Source organism: Phragmites australis, chromosome 19 (genome assembly GCF_958298935.1).
Source record: "Phragmites australis chromosome 19, lpPhrAust1.1, whole genome shotgun sequence".
Classification (NCBI taxonomy): Eukaryota; Viridiplantae; Streptophyta; class Magnoliopsida; order Poales; family Poaceae; genus Phragmites; species Phragmites australis.
The window spans coordinates 23,290,942-23,313,759 of record NC_084939.1 but is presented as its reverse complement, the minus strand read 5'-3'; the positions used below and the strand labels follow the sequence as shown (position 1 = coordinate 23,313,759).

The following is a 22,818-nucleotide window of genomic DNA, read 5'->3' as shown; positions in this document are numbered from 1 at the left end:
ATCCCGTCCGAAGTCCATTTCCATTTGATTTCGTCTTCCAAGGATTGGTCCCGTTCAATGCTTTGAATTGCAGTCCAAAGATCAATAAATTGGGCGAGCTCCTCATGGTTGTTAGTTGACACAAACTTCGAATCCAATTGTCATTGTGTAGCTCTTTCCTCACTGTTCTGTGCTTTCTTGATGCTAACCTGAACACATCCGGTGCAATCACCTTCGGAGCAAGTCCTTCAACCCAACTATCATGCCAAAATTTTGTCTTATCGCCATTTCCAACCGTTACTATTGTGGATGCCATGAACAAGTCTCTATCTATTTTGTCAACAGGAGGTTGAAGATGAGCCCACGGTCGATCCTTGTCTGTCCATTGGTACCACAACCATCTTACTCTCAAAGCTCTTGCAAAATTTTCAATCTCCAAAATGCCTAACCCTCCCAGCTCTTTTGGCCGGGCTGTGCTTTTCCAGTTCACCAAAGAGTGTCCTCCCAAACCTTATCCGGCACCTCCCCTTTCCAAAGAAAGGCCCTTCTGATGCTATCCATTCTCTTAGCAAGCCATTTTTGCAAAGGGAACACCGTTAGGTGATAGGTCGGCTGCGTAGAGAGGACCGATTTAACCAAAGCATCTCTTCCGGCCAAAGAAAACAGCTTACCTTTCCAACCCGGAAGTCGTCCCCCTAGTTTATCAATCAAAGGCTGAACATCTACCTTCTTTAACTTTCTCACATGCAAAGGTAAGTCGAGGTATTTACAAGGGAAGGCTTTGATCTGTCCCGGGAACACTGAGAGAAGGTCGTCCAAATCCACATTGTGACATCTTATCAGAAACAATTCGGTCTTTGAAAGATTTGTGATCAAACCAGAGCATTTCCCAAATGCCGTAAGAATCTCATTTAAAGCTTGCAGCTCTTGCTTATCCGGGCTAGTGAAAATGGCGGCATCATCAGCGTACAAGGAACATCTCAATTTTGCTTTTGTTGGCAAGACCGGGCTCAGCAGACCTTTGCCCTCCGCCATTTTCACTAGTCTTTGCAATGGGTCAATTGCAATGATAAAAAGCATAGGTGAGAGAGGGTCTCCTTGCCGTAGACCTTGTGCGTGCAAAAACTCCTTACCCTACTCCCCATTGAGAAGTACACGAGACGAGGATGAAGCCAACAGTTGACAAATCCAATCCGTCCATCTTTGGCCGAACCCCAGTTTGACCAACACTTCTATGAGAAATTGCCAACTGACTGAGTCGAAGGCCTTCGAAATGTCAAGCTTAACAAAATGCGACGGCCTCTTTATCTTGTGCAATTCCTTTGTGACACTTTGGACATACACAACATTATCATGAATACAACATTTTTTTTTTATAAAAGCACTTTGGCTTCTTGAAACGATGTCTTGCAGTCTGGAAGCTAGCCGATTAGCTAATAATTTGGAAATAATCTTGGAGAAACTATTTATGAGGCTTATCGGTCTATAATCTCTTACACATGAAGCATCTGCCTTTTTCGGCAACAAGCAGACATTAGCATTGTTAAGAAAATGGAGGTTTGAGCACCTCAGGTCAAAGAAAGCCTGAACAGCTGCCATCACATCTCTCTTGATAATATTCCAGCACTTCAAGAAGAAAAGGCCAATGTAGCCATCCGGTCCAGGTGATTTCTCCGAAGGCATTGACTTGATTGTCGCTAGCACTTCATCTTCATCCATCGGATCTTCTAACTCATCTAAGTCCATTGCTTGGTAGCCCAGTGCATCCCAGTTTAAAGCAAGTTCCCGATTCATAGCATGCCCAATATGATTCTTGAAATATCCAAAAAATTCCTGCGATTTTGCCTCGACAGAAATCGCCACACCATTATCAGTCTGCAAGCTCTGAATATAATTCTTCCTTTTCCTTGCATTTGCTTTTAACTGGAAGAATTTAGAGCTTACGTCACCTTTTCTTATCCATGTCAATCTTGAGTGTTGCCTAAGTCTGGTTTTTTCAATGGCCGCTAGATCCAACACTTTTCTTTTGAGGAATTTCCTGAACTCAATATCATCAGGAGAAAGAGTTCTCCTCTCTTCAGCTTGATCCAACCTGAAAATGACTTCCTGTGCTATTGCTAGGCATAATCTAGTGTTCCCTATTGATCTCCTCTTCCAAGCTCTCAAATCTTTTTGAAGGCGCATAAGCTTGGCATGAAAACTAATGAGGGGCTCTACAAGTTGGACCGATTGATTCCAGCTCTCTTGCACTGTTTCCATAAAGCCCGGCACCTTAACCCAGTACGACTCAAAGCGAAAGGCACTGTAGTTCGACTTTAGAAGATTCCCAGTCAATAGTAACGGACAATGGTCTGAACCATTAGACGATATGGCTTGAAGATGAGCATTTGGGAATAAAAATTCCCATTCAGAGGTGTGCAAGAACCTGTCTATACGGGTCAATGTTGGATTTTGTTGTTGATTGGACCACGTGAATTGTCTTCCTGTTAACTTGAAGTCATGAAAATTCAGCCCATCGATCGCGTCCTTGAAATGCCGCATCATTTGCCTATTCAACCTGGCATTGTTCTTATCCTCTTCTTTGTAGATTAGATTGAAGTCTCCACATAGGAGCCACTGCGCCTTCATGAATTGTTTCAGTTCTTGTACCTCATGCAAGAAAGCCACCTTTTCCGCATCCTCTTGCGGTCCATAAACCACTGTTAAGGACCAGGTTGCATTGTCACTTAGCATTGTAATGTCCGCCGAGATCGAGTATTGCGATGATCTGCTGTTTGACAGCGAGAAAAATGAATCCAAGCATGCCAGTAGAATCCCTCCGGCAGTTCCATGGGCTGGAAGAGCAACAAAGCTCTGAGCAAAGCGAGGCCCTAAGGTTTCAAGCGCCAGCTGCTGCGACCACAAATCGATTTTTGTCTCCTGAAGACATACAATAGTTGCACCTGCTGATTCTATGGCAAACCTGACATTTGCCTGCTTGGCCAGCGCATTCAAACCCCGCACATTCCAACAAAGAATGGTAACGTTATCTTGTGACATTGAGGCACCCGGGAACGACTTGATTCCGACAGACTGCTAGCAAGCCCAGCTGCCAAGCACTGAGTAGAGGCTGCATAGCACACGAAACCACCAGAGAACACCCGCACCCAGAGGCCCGCACCAAAGGTGCAGTGTTGAACCCAACCTGGGCAGATCTTTGCCACTCTTGAAGGACATTGCCACTGCCACAAGCCAACTGACTACACAAAGCACAAATGCCAAAAGGCCTACAAGCACACACTGGACAACGACGGAGACAAAACAAACTAAGAAACATGGTTGACGAGTAGGGCGACTTGTTGTGGATCATTATGAAGTTGCATCAGGCTTGCTGGGCAGCTGTCCCATCCATCGGCAGCACTATCTTGGCCTTCACCACCTGCTGTTGCCGCCCTTTTTCCACCAGATCTGCGATGGCCAACATGGTCTGTCTCTCTAGCGGGCGATCAAACATCTGCACATAAGAATTAAATGAATCCTCTTTATCCCCATTTGATGATGTTGAGCCTAGTTTCTTTGCTAAAACTTCGGTGGCGAGCTGCATGGAAGATTTTCCATGTGTATTTTTCAGCTTAAGACGATCACTACTTCTAGGAGGAGTGGGGCTCTGATCAATCACTTTTTTCCTTCTTGCCATTGGAGGTTTCGGAGATTGAGGGGGTCAGCAGAGAGGGATGCCTCTAGTGGCTTTGTGACAAGCTGCAGAAAAGGGACAACGCCGATTACCTGATTGTTGCTTACGCCTTGAACAACTGTATCTTCAAATGCCAGGCGGCCTTCCTCCTGCACAGCCTGGATGGCCTCCTGAGAGGGGAAATACTCTGGAGAGGGCGCCGGTGGTCAAGGCTCGATGTCGAGGTCCTCGAGGCAGCCTGTGCGGCCCCACCTGAGCCTGCGAAAAAGGAGTGATCTGGATCCCCATTCTCACCCGAGGTTCCTTGGGGGAGATTCGCGATCGTTGAAGAACTTGCCGGCCCAGGCAATTGGAGCTGAAAGCAGCTGAGTCCTGTAGAAGAGGGGAAGGAGTCCAATTCGGCCAACATCGGATCAAAAATAGGAGAAACAAAGTTGAACGATTGGGCCGGGCAGAAGTCGATCAAAGGCCTGTCAGCTTCAGACGACAGCAAACCAGGCTTCGGGCGACGCGGCGAACAGACAGTGGCGATTGGCGATGCAAAAGATACCTTCTTGCGCCAAGCTCTTTTCTGGACTGGATGGTGTTGTTGCCGAGTTGACAACCTCACCGGCGAGACGGAGAGTGGGGCGACTACACTAGCGCGGCGGTGCACATAGCGTCCACGGTCAGCCCCACCCCTGACCACGCTGCCTTTGTCACGGCACGGCTACGACAGACGCGACCAAAAGGAGCGACTGCGTCACCGACGCAGGCCGCGCCGATGCTCCTCCTCATCCGCGTCTCTGTCCCGATCCCTGCGGCTGCCCACATCATCGCGGCAATGGCATTGAGGAGGATGTCCTGGGCGCACACCTCCATCAGGGACTCAAATTTGAAGTTGCCATTTTATGTTCTAGAAGTCGGTGGGCACTGGTATCTATCTCCGGGAGCTGTTTGCACCGGCCAACTCTGATCTAGTTCTCCATGTTCTTTTCTTGGGCGTCGTTTGAGCGCACCAACGTATGGTGTCTTTGTGAAGTTGGATCATTCACTGAGGGAAATGCAAGCAAATCCGCCAAGTCATTTCACAAAGCTAGGGAATATAGCAGAAGAGAAAGAGGAGAAGAGGAAGAGGAAGAAAAACTGGCTGGTGAAGGTCTGTACTAGTAGAGTGGTCTGCATGTAGGATGCAGCAGGAGAAGAATCATCATCAAAAAGTTATTCACTAGGTTAGTGCAATGGGCACTAGCCACTCGCATATCAGGCACCCACACAACAACACTCTAGTTGAATTAGAGCATGTTTAGTTCACCTATAAGTTTATCATGTTATAGATTTTTAGATAGTTGTTTAGTTGATTGTAATAACTACAAATTTTAGGTAGTTATTTATTTAACTATCATAATTATGACAAGTCACACTTTATTAACCTCTTATCCTACATACCATATACTCAAATTTTTTACTATCTTTATTACACTTGTGGCTAATAATTTCTTAGCCATATTTTTTATAACTGACAAACTTAGTTACAAAACAAACATGTCCTCAGTGTATTTGCCTTCTACCCTTCCTCCCCAAAGCGCAAGGCAAGTCAGCAAGTGCATAACCTAGCGAAGCAAATCTTCAACTCGTGCGGTCACGAAGGCAAAGCGTAGGCGGGCATTTCCACAGGAGACAAGGGTAGTCAAAATCTGAGCTTGCAACAACCGGTGGACGCGGTCATTGAGACCAGATGACATGCTATCTATAGTTTGATCGATAGATTGCTCCATTTGCTTTCACTTATTGACGAAAAAGTTATCACACCAAACACATCAAGCACCTCGTATGCAATATCCGGCGAGTAGCACCCAGGATGCCCTGGTCATGGCGTTGCGTCGTCGAACCTTCGTCGACACCCACGCTCGGGAGGGACCCCGTCGGAGTGCGGGTGACCAACGGCTTATCTTTGGTCATCGAGATCAAGAACAAGAAGCAATATAGATAGGAAAAAAGAATGGACTATGAGAGCTAAGCAAAAGACGAAAGATATTATAAATTGTTTTTGATCGATTGATTGATAGGGACTGCAAAGCAAGGTATAGCCCTCCGAGGATCGAAAATCCCTCAGATATACCCAATTACCTTATTTGAAACTATTTCAAAGTTAACAATAGAGAATATAACTGGATACCTGCATAAACTGCATTACACTTTAAACTAACCATAAAGCCTTATATTTGAGTTATCCCTTATGCATCTATCAACACCTTACAGTAATATAGGACTTGCTGAGTACCTTCCGTACGCATTCTTACTATCATTTAGATGAGGAAGCAAATGCTAGCTTCGCTAGAGATGGAAGCATGAAAGAGGAGTAGTTTAGTAGTCACGTTCGCACCTTGGCTGCTCGTGGCTTTGGGTGGTTGTTTCATTGTACTTTTGATGGTCGTTAGGCCAGGTTTGTACTATACAATATGGTTTGAAGACATTTTGTACTCTATAACTATAATACTTTTATGTATAATATATGACTGTAATGTCATACTTATTGTATTATATGTATCAACTACTTGATTCAAGGACTGATATATGAGGTATATGAGCTCTCGGGAAAGGGTTCTTACAAGGGTAGAGGCAACAAGATAAATTTGTGCCTTTACATCATATGAGGGAAAATTTGATGGAAAATACCTAAGGGTGCAGTAGGCACAATGACAGCAGGTATGGCCATTGCATAAATAAATCATGAATTTCTCTTTTTTTATGGTCATTTGCATTAATAAATTATGCCCTTTTCATTTTGTAACTGATTGGTGGAGGTTGTTTGGAGGTGTCACAAAGGAGTTGCAGAAGTATGACATTCACATTGTGTCGCAGTGTGTGTCATCTAGAGGGTATGAGAGTAATTGGAGCACTTTTGCACTTTTTCATATAAAGGTGAGGAACCAGCTTGGTTATGAAAAGATAAGAAAGCTTGTGTATGTACGCCACACTTTTAAGCAACGCCTTAAAACAAGGAGTGCTAGGGAAAAATTTTGAAAGCAACATAGATGATGACACTCCACCTGGTAGTCCTGCTTATGCTCAGTCCAGTGATAGTAGCTCAGCAGGGGGCACCGGCAATCATGGCCATAGAAATGACTGTGAGTATGGTGAACCAAGAGCATGCGATGATAATTATTTATGCGTGTTTTCCTTTTGTTTTCATATGTCTCAAATAGTCTAATATGTATGTCTTTATTTTCATAGTTAATACTACAGGTGATACTTTGATAAAAAAAAAAGAAATTTGAAGAAGAGCCGGCTGAGGATGTCACACAAATAAACGTGGTAATGGATGAACTCCAAATCCAAAGTAAGCAATCCAATTCATATCCAAATAAATTTGATCCCGTCCAACTTAAAATTAATGCAAGTCCACATCCATCCACGTCCAACAGCTTGAAGTCCACCAACATCCAAATCCAATTGGACACATTTACTCTTTTTGACAAAACACACCTTCGCCCAAGCAAATGTTGCTAGGATCCTCTTCCTCCAAGCAAACGCCGGGGCCACCGAGTCTTCCACCTTCGACGCCCACACTGGAGCCCGACGAAGCTCCTGGAGCCGTCATACGTTGCCTCTCACACCGGCTCGCGATTCCGACGGCGAGCGGCCGCGCATGGCTCCGATCGTGACGAGCTCCGTCACGTTCCTACGGAGAGCGCCCGCGCGTGGCTCCGAAGATGACGACATCCGTGATCCGTCACGGCTCCAATGGTGAGCGAGCTTCGTCGTGGCTGCGACGGCGACCGCACGCGCATACCTCTGAAGACTGTGAGCGCTGTCGCGGCTCCGACGGCAAGTGCCCGCCGCTCCAACGGCGAGCGAGCCCAGTGGTCGGTGCCACAACCCAGCGGCGTGGCCCCACAAGCCCGGAGGTCGACGTGGATCAGCTCTGCAGCTCCAAAAGTCTGGCGGTCCTGCTCCCAGCCGGTAGCGTGAGGACAGAGAGAGAGATAGGAGAAGGTGAGAAAGGTGAGAGACTGAGGATTCTCCGGTGGTCTCCAGGACACAGAGAGGAGAGGGAGGGAGGGTGAGAGGGAGGTACGTGTACCGTGTACGTACGTGTCCATTGGACAAAATCCAACCCAAACTTTATCCAACGTCTATGTTTATTATTTATCATTGCACTTGATCCAACTAAAAATCCAAATCCAACTTCATCCAATCCATCTAAGTCCATTGCTGCAAAAATCCAAACGTCCGTGGATAACATGAATATCCATCACTACTTACAAAACCGGCATAGACAGTAGCTCATCACTGCTAGATGTGAAAGAACTGACAGTGCAAATATACCATTGCCGGTTCTTAATCTCTTACGTCTAAACTATGATGGAACCGTTAAAAACTAGAATTGATATCGACTATCAGTGTCGGTTCATCTTATAAACCGGCACTGACGTATTAGTACCAGTTCTAGCAATGAACCGTCATCAGAACTGATGGTTGCTACAATAGACTAGACCCCAAATTTGCATTAAATCCATTTTTATCCCACGTCCTTGTTCCGCTCATCCTCGCTCCACCTAAAAATTGTAAGTCCCCGGCCTCCTCCCGTCCTCACTCCTCACTCTCTCTCTCTTCTCTCTCTTCTCTCTCGTTCGTTCTCTTTCTCGTCTCGTGCCGCTTCTCCCCCCTCCAGCCCCCCTAAACCCGTGTGCGACTGTGGCTCATTGGAGCAGGGCATGGCCATCGACGAGGCAGGGTAGGGCAGCCTGATCCAAGGCCTGGCCACCGTCGAGGCGGAGCGGCGCAGTGCGGCCGCCATCAAGGTAGGGCAGCATGGCTGGATCCGCTCGTTGCGCCTCTGGGAGAAGGCTAGCCTCAACGGGATCTACTAGGTTGGCAGTCACCGTGGGATCTTGGTGTGGATCTTGTCCCTCGCTGTGGGATCTCGTCACAGCGACCATGATGGATCACAGTGCGACGACCACAACGACCACGGTGGGATCTCGACGTGGAAGAGGATCTGGAGGAGGGCCCTGGGAGTGTGACACCAAGCAGGTCCCAGCGGCAATGGAGGAGGGCGCTGGATCCTATCATGGCTCGTGCGATGGGCAATGACGAGCGGTGACTGATGGGAGCGGTTCGGGGGACTAGCTTATGGTGGGCGTGCAGATATTTTCTTCTTCTTTTTTGTGAAAAATGGCTACATCATTGCTAGTTGGATCCATGAACCGATAGTGATGGAAACTTTCAGTGCCGGTTCTAGAGCCAGTACTGATAGTCAGTGACTAGCCGAGTAATCAGTGGCGATTTAATACCAGCCACTGATAGTGATTTTGAACCGCCACTGATAGCATTTTCTATAGTGGCGCATTCTCACATGTAGACAAAGTGTGCTAGGAAGAAGAAAATGGTTATGGATCTTTGATCTTTTGTTATGACCATGTGATACTTGTATGCATTTTGATATTTCTAGTTCCCTACTATGAAGTTATGGACCTTTGATATTTTGTTATGGCCATATAATATTTGTATGGATTTTGATATTCCTAGTTTTCCACTGTTGAGTTACAGACATTTGATCTTTTGTTATGGTCATATGATGTTTGTATGGACTATGGACTATGGACTTTAATATTGCCACTATGGATATTTGATCTTTGTATGGACTTTGTTATTATAGATATTATTTGTTTGCAAATTTAGTTAAATTGATTATGACATATATTGCAAAAAGTTTTTTGCCAAACTACACTGTCAAACAAATTTCGGTAACAATATGCTAAAATTTCGCTTGAAATTTCGGTAATTTTGGTCAAATTTCGGCCGGAATTTTTGAATTTTGGCTTTGTCACTTTGTTCAAAATTTTCGAAATTTCGTCCGAAATTCACGAGTTAACGCCGGGCAAAATTGTGAACCCTGGCTATGATGATACTATTACGGAATTCAGGAAGCAAAAGAGTCGACGAGCTGATCTGTAGTGGAAAATTCCCTGTTTATGCTGTGTCTAAGTTGAAATTTCGTTCAAACTCCGCCACTGCAAAGAAGAATTTAAAATGAATCAAGCAAGGAAATTGCATGACCTCTGATTTTCCACCACTTAGCTTGCTATGCATTAGAACAGAGCAAGTTTTGAACAAGACATGACAATTGGAACGAAAGGGAGGTAACAAAAGTTCCATGAGTGCGTGAATAAAGCTAGGTTGCAACCTCGAATTCGCAAAGGTACAGAACATTTAGCCACCGATACACTGCCACTTATTCGACACAATCACACATGCAGAGAAAATCAAGCACGCAGAGGTCCGAAAGGGACTTATTACCACTCGTCAAACACACATGCACAGAAACTGCAGGGAGCGTGCTCGCCGCCCGGCGACGACGGATCTCAGCCGAAGAGGTGGTGGTGCTTCTTCTCGCCGCTGGCCTCCTCGGCGTCCTTGTGGTCCTTCTTCTTCTCGTGGTGCTCGTGGAAGACGTAGCCGCCGGCGCCGACGGCCGCCGTGGCGGCGACCTCCTCCGCGATCTTGTGCCTGTGCGCGTTCTCCGGGTCCTTCTTCGCCTCGTGCTTCTCGTACTTCAGTCAGATCAACACGTGCGCCGATTCAATTAAACTCGTTACAAAAAAAGCTTCAAATCGATTGATGAATACGTGCAGATATATGGAGTATATATATACGTACTAGTGCGAATGCGCCTGCGGCCACGGCACCCATCTCCCCGAGGTGCTCCTTGTGCTTGTGGTGCTTCTCCTCCTTCGTGTACCTCTCGTACTCGTTCTCGCCGGTGGTCACCACCTCGGTGGCCACGGTCTCCGAGTACCCACCGACGCCGTACTCGCCGCCGGTGGCCTTGTACTCCTCATCGTCCTTCTTGTGGTGGAAGAAGTGGTGGTGCTTCTCCTCCGACATAGCTACTAGCTGCCTAGCTTTCAAGCAAGTTTGAACACTTGGCTTGCTCTTGTGCAATGTGACAAGTGTTGGAGCTTGGTTTGTGCCTGCCTACTGGCCATGGCTGGCCTTTTATAGGCGAGGTCACCGTTAAAAATGGACGATGGGATTAGTGTGATTTGTCTCGAGAAGTACTTTTACAACATGTTATTTTATGATTTTTTAAAGTATGTTACGGTATAATTTAGCGACCGAATCTACTTATTTTGAAGACACACTGATTTTTAGTGAGCAGGATACGTGTGTATCACACAATATCATACTATGCACTATTACTACTCCCTCCGTTTCGTAATATTTGTCCATGTTTCAAGAGTATCTGTCTTAAATTATTTGTTCATTGCGGTAACCAAGGATGCTTTATGGTCTATTTTTCTACTATGCCCTTAAATGCATGCATGAATTTACTTCAATACTGGTGAGTTATTTGCTCCTATCATTACATTGATTAAGGGTAGCATGGCCATCTTTATGTATTTTTTCACTCGATTTTAGTATTACTTGGTTTGTATGTAATGATGAGCATAGACAAATATTACGAAACGGAGGAAGTATTACTAAAGAACGAGAGGCTAACTTTCAAGGTCAACAATTATTTCAATGGATGTGGATATGTATCTTTTGACAAAGCAAATCATTGCCCAGAGTTGAAGTAATCGTCACCCATTGGAGGTGGAAGATAAAACGCTCCAAATCTGATAAAGAAAGAAAAAAACAAGAAAATGAGATCGAGTATGATCGCGATATCGACCGACTTGATGGACCTCGTGGAGCTTTCTATTCCGCAGAATTTGCTGTTAATTTATTGAGCTACTAAGAAATATAATGGGTCCGAGCAAATCAAAATAGAAAACTGTGTAGGCTGTACAAGCTCAAATACATTTTGTGATTTCCCCCCCAATAATTAAGCGACACATGCATGTGGCAGCAACACGCAGACAGTCTCTGTGCGGACACCCCTTCTTTTCTTATTTGGTGGTTGCCCAAATTTATATTTAGGTCTACTAGAAAAAAAGAAAAATTGTTCGCCAAACTTAAATTATATGCCAATTTTTTTCGAAAAAATTTAAATTACTCTGAACTATTTTTAGTGTTTGGATAACCCCGGACTTTAAAACCGTTTGTTTAACCCCCTCCCCCACCCAATTTTAAATATCGAATCACATAACCCCAGAGTGATTTGCAACAACGGTTTTGATGATTTGACTATCAGTCACCTATTTTTATCACATGGCTACCACATCATCTCTTTCTCTCGCGTGTTTTGGAACCGAGTTAGCTTGGGCACTAGTGGAGCTCGTCGCATATGGCATAAGTCGTTTGGCCCGAGAGAGAGAGGACGATGGGAGGGAGAGAGAGAGAAGCCAATGCAAGGGGGAGAAAGGCAGAGAGAGAGGCCGACCAGAGGGAGTAGAGGCAGAGAGAGGCCGACCAGAGGGAAAGAGAGACCGGCAAGAGAGGGGTGAGCGGAAAAAATATGACATGTGAGTCTGCTTGCCATGTGTACACTGTCATGCCAGCGAAAATGATATCATGGACTGTCACATCAGTGAAACCACCGCCACATCAATAAAACCACCGAGAAAAAGCACTCTAGGGGGTTATATGATCCGGTATTTAAAATTCGACGAGTTAAATAAATGGTTTTAAAATTGAGAGTTATCCGAATACTAGGAATAATTTAATGGAGTAATTTGAATTTTTTTTCCAAATCTCCTATATTAGCTCAGGTTGATGCAGCAACAACACCTTAAATCATTGTGTATAATAATCTACATTAGTTTTCCTTGCCAAAAAAAAAAATCTACATTACTTTTATTTATACTATATTCTACCATTGCTTTGTCAACATCGATCAACAGTTGTACACATGTAAACATCTTTAGTGCAAACAAACAAATGTCATTCATTCAAAGGTTACGGTATGGTTGATCCCATCATTCTATCAGTAGAGGGGTTGATTTGCAGAAAACATCCGTATAGCCACGAAATACCGCAAAATAACCCCTCCACTAGTGGAATGGCGGAATCAACCGTAACCTTTGAATAAGGATCGAATGGACGGCATTCGTTATTTGTATATTTACACTCATTTACTTGTTTGCACTAAAGATTTCAAGCGCCCGTTAGAAACGTTCCCACTGGTATTCTAGTCCCATTCGCATCCGCTTAATTACGTCCCTGTCCTGATTCATCGATCTCCCCTTGGGATTTGTCTTCCTCGTGTTCAAAGAAGCAATTGTTCTAAGTTACGATTTGCCCGAGTTTGAAGCCGTAGTTTTGGTTGATTTCATGAGTTCAAAGTTGAGGATATGAGTTCATAGTTGAGGGCTTCGTGAGTAAAAGCTGGGGAATCCCCGTGATTTAGAAATCACGGTGAATTAAAATGCTCACCGACGACCAAAGTTCTACCAAATTTGGAGGGAGGGGGAGGGGGAGGGGGGAGGGTTTATCCCCAAGTTCATTCTTATGTACGTTTACCATCTTACTATATGGTCCTCGATCATGTATCTTCGTCTTTTGATAAAGTTGAATATGATGAAAATCACGGGCTAGCTGGGAAGTGTCGGCCACTTGATGGAGCACCAAAAATTAATATCTGCAGGTGCAGATGATTGATCGATATGAATGCGACGCTGCTCCCAATGGCGGACATCTCTCTCCTTCGTCCTTGCTCTTTTTTCTCCTTCAGCTCCTATTCCTCTTTTTCTTCTCTTTCCTTCTTACTTCTCCTTCGCCTCTAATTTTTATTTGGAGTTACAGTCGGTAGAGGACTGGATCCCCTAGTTCCCTTAAGATCCGCCCCTAGCTACTCTTTTCATTATCATCTTGGTTATCGACTTGAAAGTTTAAACAAGGTGCGTCTACGGCTTTCTTAATTTATACTTCATCTATTTCATAATGTTTGTTTATGGTTTTGAAAATATTTATCTCAAATTGTTTGTCCATTGTGATAATTAAGGATGTTTTATGGTCTATTCTTTTGATATGCTCTTGAGTGCATGCATGTATTTACTCCAACGCTGTGAGTTATTTGCTCTCATCTTTACATTGATTAGGGATAATATTGTCATCTCACTACATTTTTTACTCGATTTCAGTATTTTTTAGTTTCTACGTAATGGTGGACGTAGATAAACATTACGAAACGGAGGGAGTAAGACATTGGCCACCGCCCACCGACCTTGCACCAATAATTAGTGAAGGGTGGTTGATCTCCCCCGGATAAGCCGAGTGCAAATGGTCGGTAGTTGTTGCCTGTGATGTGTGATCCATCATCCATGTCAGGTCCTTATAACATGTGGAGATCTTTATGTAAAATCAGTTCTTTTGACTATTGCAAATAGGTGCGGATAACGAGCTGGCTAGGCTCCTTTGGATAGCAAGCGAGCTTGGTTCGGCTCGTTACAGACTGACGAGATGGAAAAGGAGTTCCTATCGGGTTGGCGAGAGCTCAATCCCACAAGTTGAAACCGAGCATAATTTGACTGCAACGTCAAGGAAATTAATGGATTACACATCTTAACAATACTTTTATAAGGTGGACGAGTATGAAACTCGGTAGCAACGTTCCCGGATAGAGTTGAGCTGACGGGGGTTCGAACTCTCGTCCTGCACCCTGAGGTCTTCAACGAAGACCGTGCTATGGGGAAACGCCATTAAAAAAAACAATGCTTATATAAGCGTATTATCAATATCTAAAAAATAACTATGACGACATTATAAAATTATCCTCTTTCTTAATGAAATAACGCTCTAATTGTGTTCTAGAAAAGAAAAGACAAGAAAAAGTACCAATGCATTTCCATAAACACGTAGAGCATAGATGGTTCACATTTTCAATCATGAACGTATAGATTATGCTACTTACTGAGTTTTGCACACTTGGGTTGGATGGCAAGAAAGGTCTGCCATAACAGAATATTATTACACATAGAAAAGAAAAGAAACAAAGTATTCTAATCGACACTGTTATTTTAGTTTTGATGCAATTTGATTCGACAAAATGGCCGATCAATCTCAATCTAAACCGTAGTAATTTATCCAGTATTTTACTTATCTGATAAGGTCATTTCAAGCAGATCGAACAATGATACTGAAACGACGAAAGCAAAAGATCAGTGAGACCAAAACAAGCAAGTGTGCCTTGGATCCAAAGCAAGGTAGATCCAAATAGTCCATTGAGCAATAATGCAAGCAGAAGTATGCAACGTCGGGCAACCACTCCATTATTGTTGAGAGTGTTAGCCCTACTCATCTCTGTCCAGGTCTCATACATGGAGTGCGCAAGTGCCATCAATATCCGCATCGCAACAAGATGCACGCCTGCTCCCAGCCATGGTTGTACAGCTCTGACATTTTGCAGAGCTGTGCCTAACATGCATGTTTTCGCCTGCTTTGGACTATGGAGAACGAAGAGAGGAGGATGATCGAAAGAGTTGGGAAGAAGTCGCCCGCAGTGTATTGTGATTTGGGAATAGGAGGAAAAAGGAAAGCGCATTTCTCAAGGGTGCATTTCTCCTCCGTGTCTCGATTGCACCTTGCAAAATATCTGCCAAATCTCTTCCACTCTGCAACAGCCTGTGCAGATAGTTGTTGGAATTAACATCTTGCCCACTTAAAGCTCTGGTCATCTCGATCATAATTAGTAACTGTATGAGAAATCACGAGATGAGAAGTCGCTTAGTTGGTTAGTACCTTCAGTAGAGGGGATAGTCATCTGAGCTTGAACTCGGAGCGTATTAGTTTGTGCGTGACTCTTAAGAAACTGGTTTCAGCGAGTTTTCTGATAAACCAGGATTCGGTACTCTCCTACTTAAATTTAAAAAATACATGAGAGAATCTCTCCTCATGATGGAGAAAAAAACTGTATGACCAACGGAACATAAACATGATTTAGTCATCACAACTATACTGCTATCAAGAAAGAGAGATCAACTCTATATTCTGCCAGCTTAAAAAAACTTTATATTCTGCCATATATATGTTTATGAGAAAATTTCTTATTAATCATCGGAAGATAAGGTGATTCTCTATTTACTATCTTACGAAATGAACTTCTTTATTTGTCACTACTTCGAATTTTTATTCCTTCATCGCCACTGCAGTCCATTTGACTAAAAAAAAGACATATTTGCCCTTGAGAGGAAGTATCTACTGCAGTTCAGTCACCTTGTTATTTTCATATATATTTTTCTAAAATATGAAATATAACAAATAAGCTCACTAAAATTTATCTACACAAAAATTTCTACAACTTTGGTATTCACCACAAAAATTAACTCTGACTTTTGCCATACCTAATCATAGTCACAAATGTAACTATGTAGATCCCCTTATGGTCGGCAAACAACATGACTTCAAAAATTCATAACTCCTGATATATTCATTTAAATTCAGTATTAAAAAACCCTGTTGAAGTATAAAGAAATTTTTTACAACTATCTAGTACACCACATTCTAAGACTCAGTCTCTAAAGAGCGCGCCCAAGGCTGTCGTCCTCCTCCCCAATGGTAAAATCCTGTTTGGCAGAGCTTCAGCTCGCAGCTCCATGTCGGATCTTGCGTTTATAGTCTAAGATAAAATGGTTTAAATCTCTATTTTTAGACTGAAATTGAAATAAAACGACATGAATCATCCAAATATCTTCGGTGTACCCATAACTCTAGCTCCACGAATTTCTGGAGCTAGAAATACTTAACTCTAAGAATTTTTGGAGCTAGAGTTCTACCAAACATGCCTTAAATATGTATTTTCTATGGATCAAATGGATGATAGTGGTGATAAAGAAATAAAAATTAGAAGTAGTGACAAATAAGAAAATTTATTTCGTAACATGATAAATAAAAAATTACTTTATCTTTCAATGGCTAATAAAGAATTTTGTCTATGTTTATAGTGTGGAGATGATCGGAGGCACCAATGTCGAGAACGTACAACATAGGACATATGATCTAGAGAGAGTAAATGCATATTAACACAATATATGCGCATACAAAATTTCCACTATTATTGACATTGATATGGCCATCTCTTTCTTTATTGCTTCGTTCTTCACTGTAGCACAACCAAGCACCAGCAAACCAATGTAGCATGAAGAGGAAAACGAGAGGGAATGTCCAGTGAGTTGGGAGCTTGGTGATGTTACCTGATGGGAATAGGAGGTGCATGAAAAGGAGCTATTAACATCTGAAAACGCAATTGTCCATGAATTCCTGGCATGCTGCTCTTCGCAACTTGGACATGATATTCTTTGTAATCTAGCCCGAGCTGGCCAGAAGTTGTGCTGGAGTGATAGAAGAAATATTCATGTCTTTGTTGGAAAGATAATACAATCAACTTAAAAGTAGAGAATCTCTCACCTTATTAACTAGTTTATGGGGTGTAAAAAGACTATTTCAATCCCATAATCGGTATCAAAACCCGATCCACAAGGTGTGGATCATAATCTTCAGCTCAATGGACATGAATGTGTAAATGTCTAATGGACTGTGTACCAATAGGACATAGCCTATGTGTACCAATAGAGCATGGCCTAAGGGACCATTGAGCAGCGAAGGGCAAGGCACGTCAATATATGAATGGGGAGATTTGGCAGGACCTCTGTGAGCGATCGCAGATGAGGCACGGGCATAGAGAAACTGCCGGACTTGGGAGTTTCATGGCCTTCGATCGTTCTTACTTTTTCTCTTTCTTGTGGCTAATTGTTTGTGAGATAAGCATGTAACTAATAAGGTTGGGGATTTCACTTTTTTTGTCGCTGTTTGTTGGAATATTTTGTCCTATCACGTAACTCTCTTACGTATTCTTAAAAGAAAAGAAATCAACAAGGTTTCACGCTTACAATTAAATTATACAGGCATAGGCCGGGTTGCCCATCTTATCGATTGAGCATTTTGTTAGCCACCGCAATTGTCTTAACAAATTACCAACTAAAATTCCTTAGAGATTAACTTTGTGTATGGCCTTTAGTATTAGTTATTGGAAGGGAATATATAGCTAGTTTGTTTCTTAAGTCACTTAAACATAGATTAATATTTTTTGGAGAACGTGCAATGCACCTGCTTCATTAAGAGGAAGTCGGAGAGATTACAATGATTGTTACAACACCATTAAGGACGCATCCTCAAGGCACGGACTAGACTAAAGAGAACTTACCTGAAACAAAGAGCAGCTGGCCAATGGTTGCCAAACACTTGGACTGTTGCATTAGGTTACTCTCTCTGAGCAAGTTTTGGTATGCAGTGAGGGCTCACAATGGAAGGAAAATGGTCAGGGCTGCACTCTCCAACATTTTAAGCGTATGGTCTTTCTTGTTAGTTGATCAAGTATTAAGCGGCAACATCAAACGTATATCGTCTTACATACAATGTATTAAAATCTTCTTTGGCCTTACTGACCATGCTTTATGAATCGAAGTCTGACTAGTTCTGTTTGGAACCGATGAAACATGTATGCAGGCTACCATAGATCTGGTGCACTATATATGAAGATATCATGCTTAAGATTCCATGATTGTTAACTTTTATTACTACCACTAGAAGAACTAAATCCCTCCTGCATGTATTGATTATATTCTCGAGAAATGTTTGTTGAATATCTTTCACAATAAATTCTTGTGCACAACAACACAACTTCAAGTGGATACAGAGCCTTGAGCCAAGACTCAAAATTAAAATTATGATGTTTCGCCTTCTACAAGACCAAAGGCTTGGCCCTGCTTTTTACACAAAGTTTGTTTCTCCTATCTTTTATATGTTACGGTGCGGGGATAACTTGATTGAATTACTTACTACAAGATAGGATATATAATATAGAGAAATGAATGCATGGCAAATATGAGCACCTACCAAGTCTACATTACTATTGGCACTGATATGGCGCCCTCTATATAATGCTTCTTTCGCACCATAGAACAGCAAATGTATGAAGAAGAGAGGAGGATGGTTACAGCTAGAGTTGGGAAGAAGCTTCCATCCAGAGTGTAATGGGAATAGGAGGTAAAAGGAAAGTACACATCAGATTCAATGGGCTGTTTAGTCCCCTAACACCCTAGACTTGCATTAGGTTGCTCTCTGGACATAATGTCATATGTGGTGTGGACTCACAATGCAGGCAAATAGCTAGCTGCGCCTGAACTCTGTGCAGCATTAAACTTTGTTGCTGTCAAGAGAATATTGAACCATGGTAGGCCAGTATTTAGAATTGATATTAGAATAACAGAGTTGCGCCTCCAGACATTGTTTCCTTAGTCACTATTTTCTTCCAGTAGTATCTTAATATTCTCCATTTATCTCCTTCTGTGAGCAAAGGAAGGGTCCTCACCCTCTCGTACTGGCGCTGAGCAAGAGAGGAGCGGGTAGGGGCCATGCCGAAGGACAAAGACCTTGGAGAGAGATTGAACTGGACTCAATGATGCGCTTGAGTGGCAATTAGTCAGCTTGCGAGGATGTCAGCAGCGCATTGAATATGCACCTGTTTCTGAATATGCACCTGTTTCTGTGATGCACTAACTTCCCCACTAATAGCGCAACTATTTAAACTAAAGAAAGTTAGTATATATCTATACTTCTTTGTAGATTCGAATGACCTCTATCGCTTAACTAAACTGATCAGACAGTGGGCGTGTAAAATTGGACTATATTCCTATTTCTAAAAATACTTCCAATCTCCCCATCTACAAATCGAGGAATTAACAATAATCGTGCTATTTGTTTTACTACGTATGTGTATTTGGAAAGTTTGATATACAAATATCTCTTTTGTTATGTTATATCCTGAATTGATTTTACATGTGTAAAATACATGTGCAATTACTAATATCGTGTAAATAGGTCACATAGCCGATACACATAGATCAATACTAAAACAAGCACAAATAGATCCATCCGAGGAACAAAAGAACAAGAACAGTGTCCTGTAAATAGGTATACACATAGATGAATACTAGCAAGCACAAACAGATCCATCCGAGGAACAGAAGAACAAGAACGGTCTAGTCCTGAAGCCTTCCACTTTTATTAGCAATACAAGATAGGATATGTGATCCATGGAGTATATGCACAACATATGAACCTACCAAAATTTTCACCATCATTGGCATGCCCTATTAACGCTTCTTTTTCCTCTGTGGCACACCCAACACTGGCAATCTAATGCAGGATGAGGCGGAAAATGAGAGGAAATGACTAGAGTTGGGAAATTGTTGATGCTGGCTGATGGGAATAGGAGGCACAAGGATCAGCAGCTTAAAACGCCATTTTGCCAACGCAATGAGGCCAGCAACGACAGATATCCAGGAGCTAAGCAGGGTGATTACTGGTTTTAATCTCTCTTTTAACCATAGATAAGCTAATACTGCTGTGCATATATCTGCAAAGCAAAGTATACATGGCAGATAGGATGTTTCTTGGTTCGTTTTTTAGACTAACAACTGCACATGTATTTCACACATGTAGAATCAATTTAGGATATATAATAATATATGTAAGGTAAATATTAGACGCACATGTATTTCACACATGTAGAATCAATCTAGGATATATAATAATATATGTAAGGTAAATATTGGACGTCTAGGTATAAAAAAACAAATAATGGAAGGTTAAATGTATTTTGGAATATATTGAAGGCAAATATTAGATATCTAGATATGGAAGATAATTAATGTGAGATTAAATATATTTTTAGAAGGAGCAATGGGGAGACTCTTTGCACAATGATCGTTTGATTAACTTAAATGGATGGGGAAGATCATTTGATATTTTACAGAAGTATAGATATAGAAGTATAGATGTAAATGTTTATTCAGAACAATGTAACCCTGATAATTAATGAAATCTGTTCTCAGAAAAAATAGTAAGTCGGTAGCAGATTATATGCGCTTGTTTCTTATCGTTTTCACCCTAACAAGAACACAGGAGAGGTCTAGTCTGAAAGTCTTCATTTTTATTAGCAATACAAAAGATCGGATACGTGATCCAGAGAGTAAATGCATATTATCAGAACACGCATATACAAAATTGCACCATAATTTGCAATGCCCTCAATATAACACTTCTTTTTCATCGCGGCACACCCAACACTAGCAAACCAACACAAGATGAGTTGAAAAATGAGAGGAAATGGCCAGAGTCGGCAGGACGCTTTTCTTTTAAGCAAAGTTGCAGGAGCTTCAATTAAAAAGAGGAACAGAGTACGAATAAGTGTCCAAGAGGTCGATTTGGATCCTCTGCAGTTGCAACTAGCAACTGAGAGAGACACAGTAAAATGCATTAAGGCCTCTTTTCAGCCATCAGATCAAAAATCAACAGATCAGATCAGTGCTACAGGCAAGATAAACAGTAGAAGTGATGGATTGTAGTTGTTACCATCACTAATGATTGACTCATTAGTGACGGATGTTCTTATAACCCGTCACTAATTTCTGTCACTCCTATCTGCTCAAACACTCTTATCTGTCTATTTCTCTCTCTCGACCACTCTCATCTCCGCTCACGTCCGCTCGCCTCCTCCTACCACCGCCGCCGCCATTCGCACCTCGCCGCCGATGCTGCCGCCATCCTCCCCCCTCCACCACAGCCTGACGTACGCCGCCACCCCCTCTACCTGCTAGGGTTAGGATGATGGATCAAGTAGTGGCGGGGGCCGTTGCTACCGCCATGATGGATTTGGATAGATCCCGACAACTCCTCCATCGGCTCACGCACCAGGCATATACTACCTTCCAGGTGTTCCCCCACCGGCGTTCCCCCACCGGCCACAATCGAGATCGATCATAGTAACCTATTTTTTTTCTCCCTCATTGTTAGGCTCATAGTAACACTCATTAGGACACAACAATTTAATTGACTTTATAGTACATTAGGCTCAATGTATATCATCCAATCATATAGGTGTTGAAACCGATCATATGGCTTAAAGAGGTAATTCCTGTGATAGGTGGTATTGTACCTTTGGTGCAATCCACTCTAGATGGAAGGAATTTTGTTAAGCTATCTATCTCTTTTTACATACGTTTAAGGGGAGAAAGTAGTGAGGATATCACTATTAGGGCCTATGGCAAGGCATCTCCAAGAAGGAGAAAAAAGAATTTTGCGAGTTCTTGCACGGTGTGAAAGTTCGATCCGGTTACTCGTCCAATATTAGAAGATTTGTTTCAGTGAAAAAGCTAAAAATAGTTGCCATCATGAAAACTCATGATTGCCATGTGATGTTGACGCAGATGATTGCGGTTGGAATTAGAAACATGTTGCCAATTGGTGTTCGAAAGGCTATCATGAGCCTGTGCTTTTTTTTAATGCAATTGGTTAGAAGGTACTCGATCCGAAAAAAAGACAGTTCGAGACTAATCTTCTCGAGATGTATTTTGTACCATCCTTTTTCGATATCATGGTCCATCTCACAGCTTACTTTGTGAAGGAGATTTATTTTCTTAGCCCTGTGTTCCTGCATTATATGTATCCATATGAGTGATTCATAGACGTTCTCAAGTCGTACGTAAGGAATCGAGGTTTTCCTAAGGGGTGCATCGCGCAGGGTTACTCTACAGAGGAGGTAGTGGAGTGGTGTGTTAATTACATGGACCCAGATAACTCAATTGGTGTGCCTCATTCTCGCCACAAGGATAGACTCGTAGAGCAAAGAATTCTATAAAAACATGCAATTACTCCTAAGTCGAAGGCATATGACCATGCTTATTTCCTCATATTACAACAAATGAGCAAAGTGTTCCCATATATCGACGAGCACAAGCAGTTGCTTCTTCAGGATAATCCAGGGCGGACTGAAGCTTAGCTTGCGAAGCAACATATACAAAGGTTCAACACTTGGTTTCAAGATCGGATCAATCAATCGAGTACTCCTAAAAGTGATTTGATCAGAAAACTAGCAGTAGGCCCTATATACACAATTACAATATATCAAGGGTACGATATAAATGGTTACACATTTTACATGGTTGCCCAAGATCAGAAAAGCACATACCAGAACAGTGGTGTCTATATAGATGCTTATGATAACAACATGTACAGGAGCACATACTACGGTCAGATAGAGGACATCTGAGAACTGGATTACCTGGTATTCAAGGTACCTCTGCTTCGATGCCATTGGGTACATGGGACAAAGGGTGTTACGAAACATAAGTACGGATTCACTAGCGTTAATCTCAAACTTGTCGGATATAAGGATGAACCTTTCGTATTCGCTAAACAATTTGTTTATGTGTTTTATGTGACCGACACGGTAGATA

General features: G+C 42.5%; 1 protein-coding gene across 1 annotated transcript; it reads right to left on the bottom strand.

Moving 5' to 3' along the window:
• Window positions 1-9,781: 9,781 nt before the first annotated feature.
• Window positions 9,782-10,630, bottom strand: LOC133900749 (abscisic stress-ripening protein 5-like). The gene is made up of 2 exons (XM_062341978.1): window positions 10,298-10,630; window positions 9,782-10,191 (listed from the first exon to the last, which is right to left on the bottom strand). The coding sequence occupies exons 1-2, from the start codon at window positions 10,523-10,525 to the stop codon at window positions 10,003-10,005; spliced, it is 417 nt and encodes a 138-aa protein (XP_062197962.1). The 5' UTR covers window positions 10,526-10,630; the 3' UTR covers window positions 9,782-10,002.
• Between the last annotated feature and the right edge of the window lie 12,188 nt (window positions 10,631-22,818).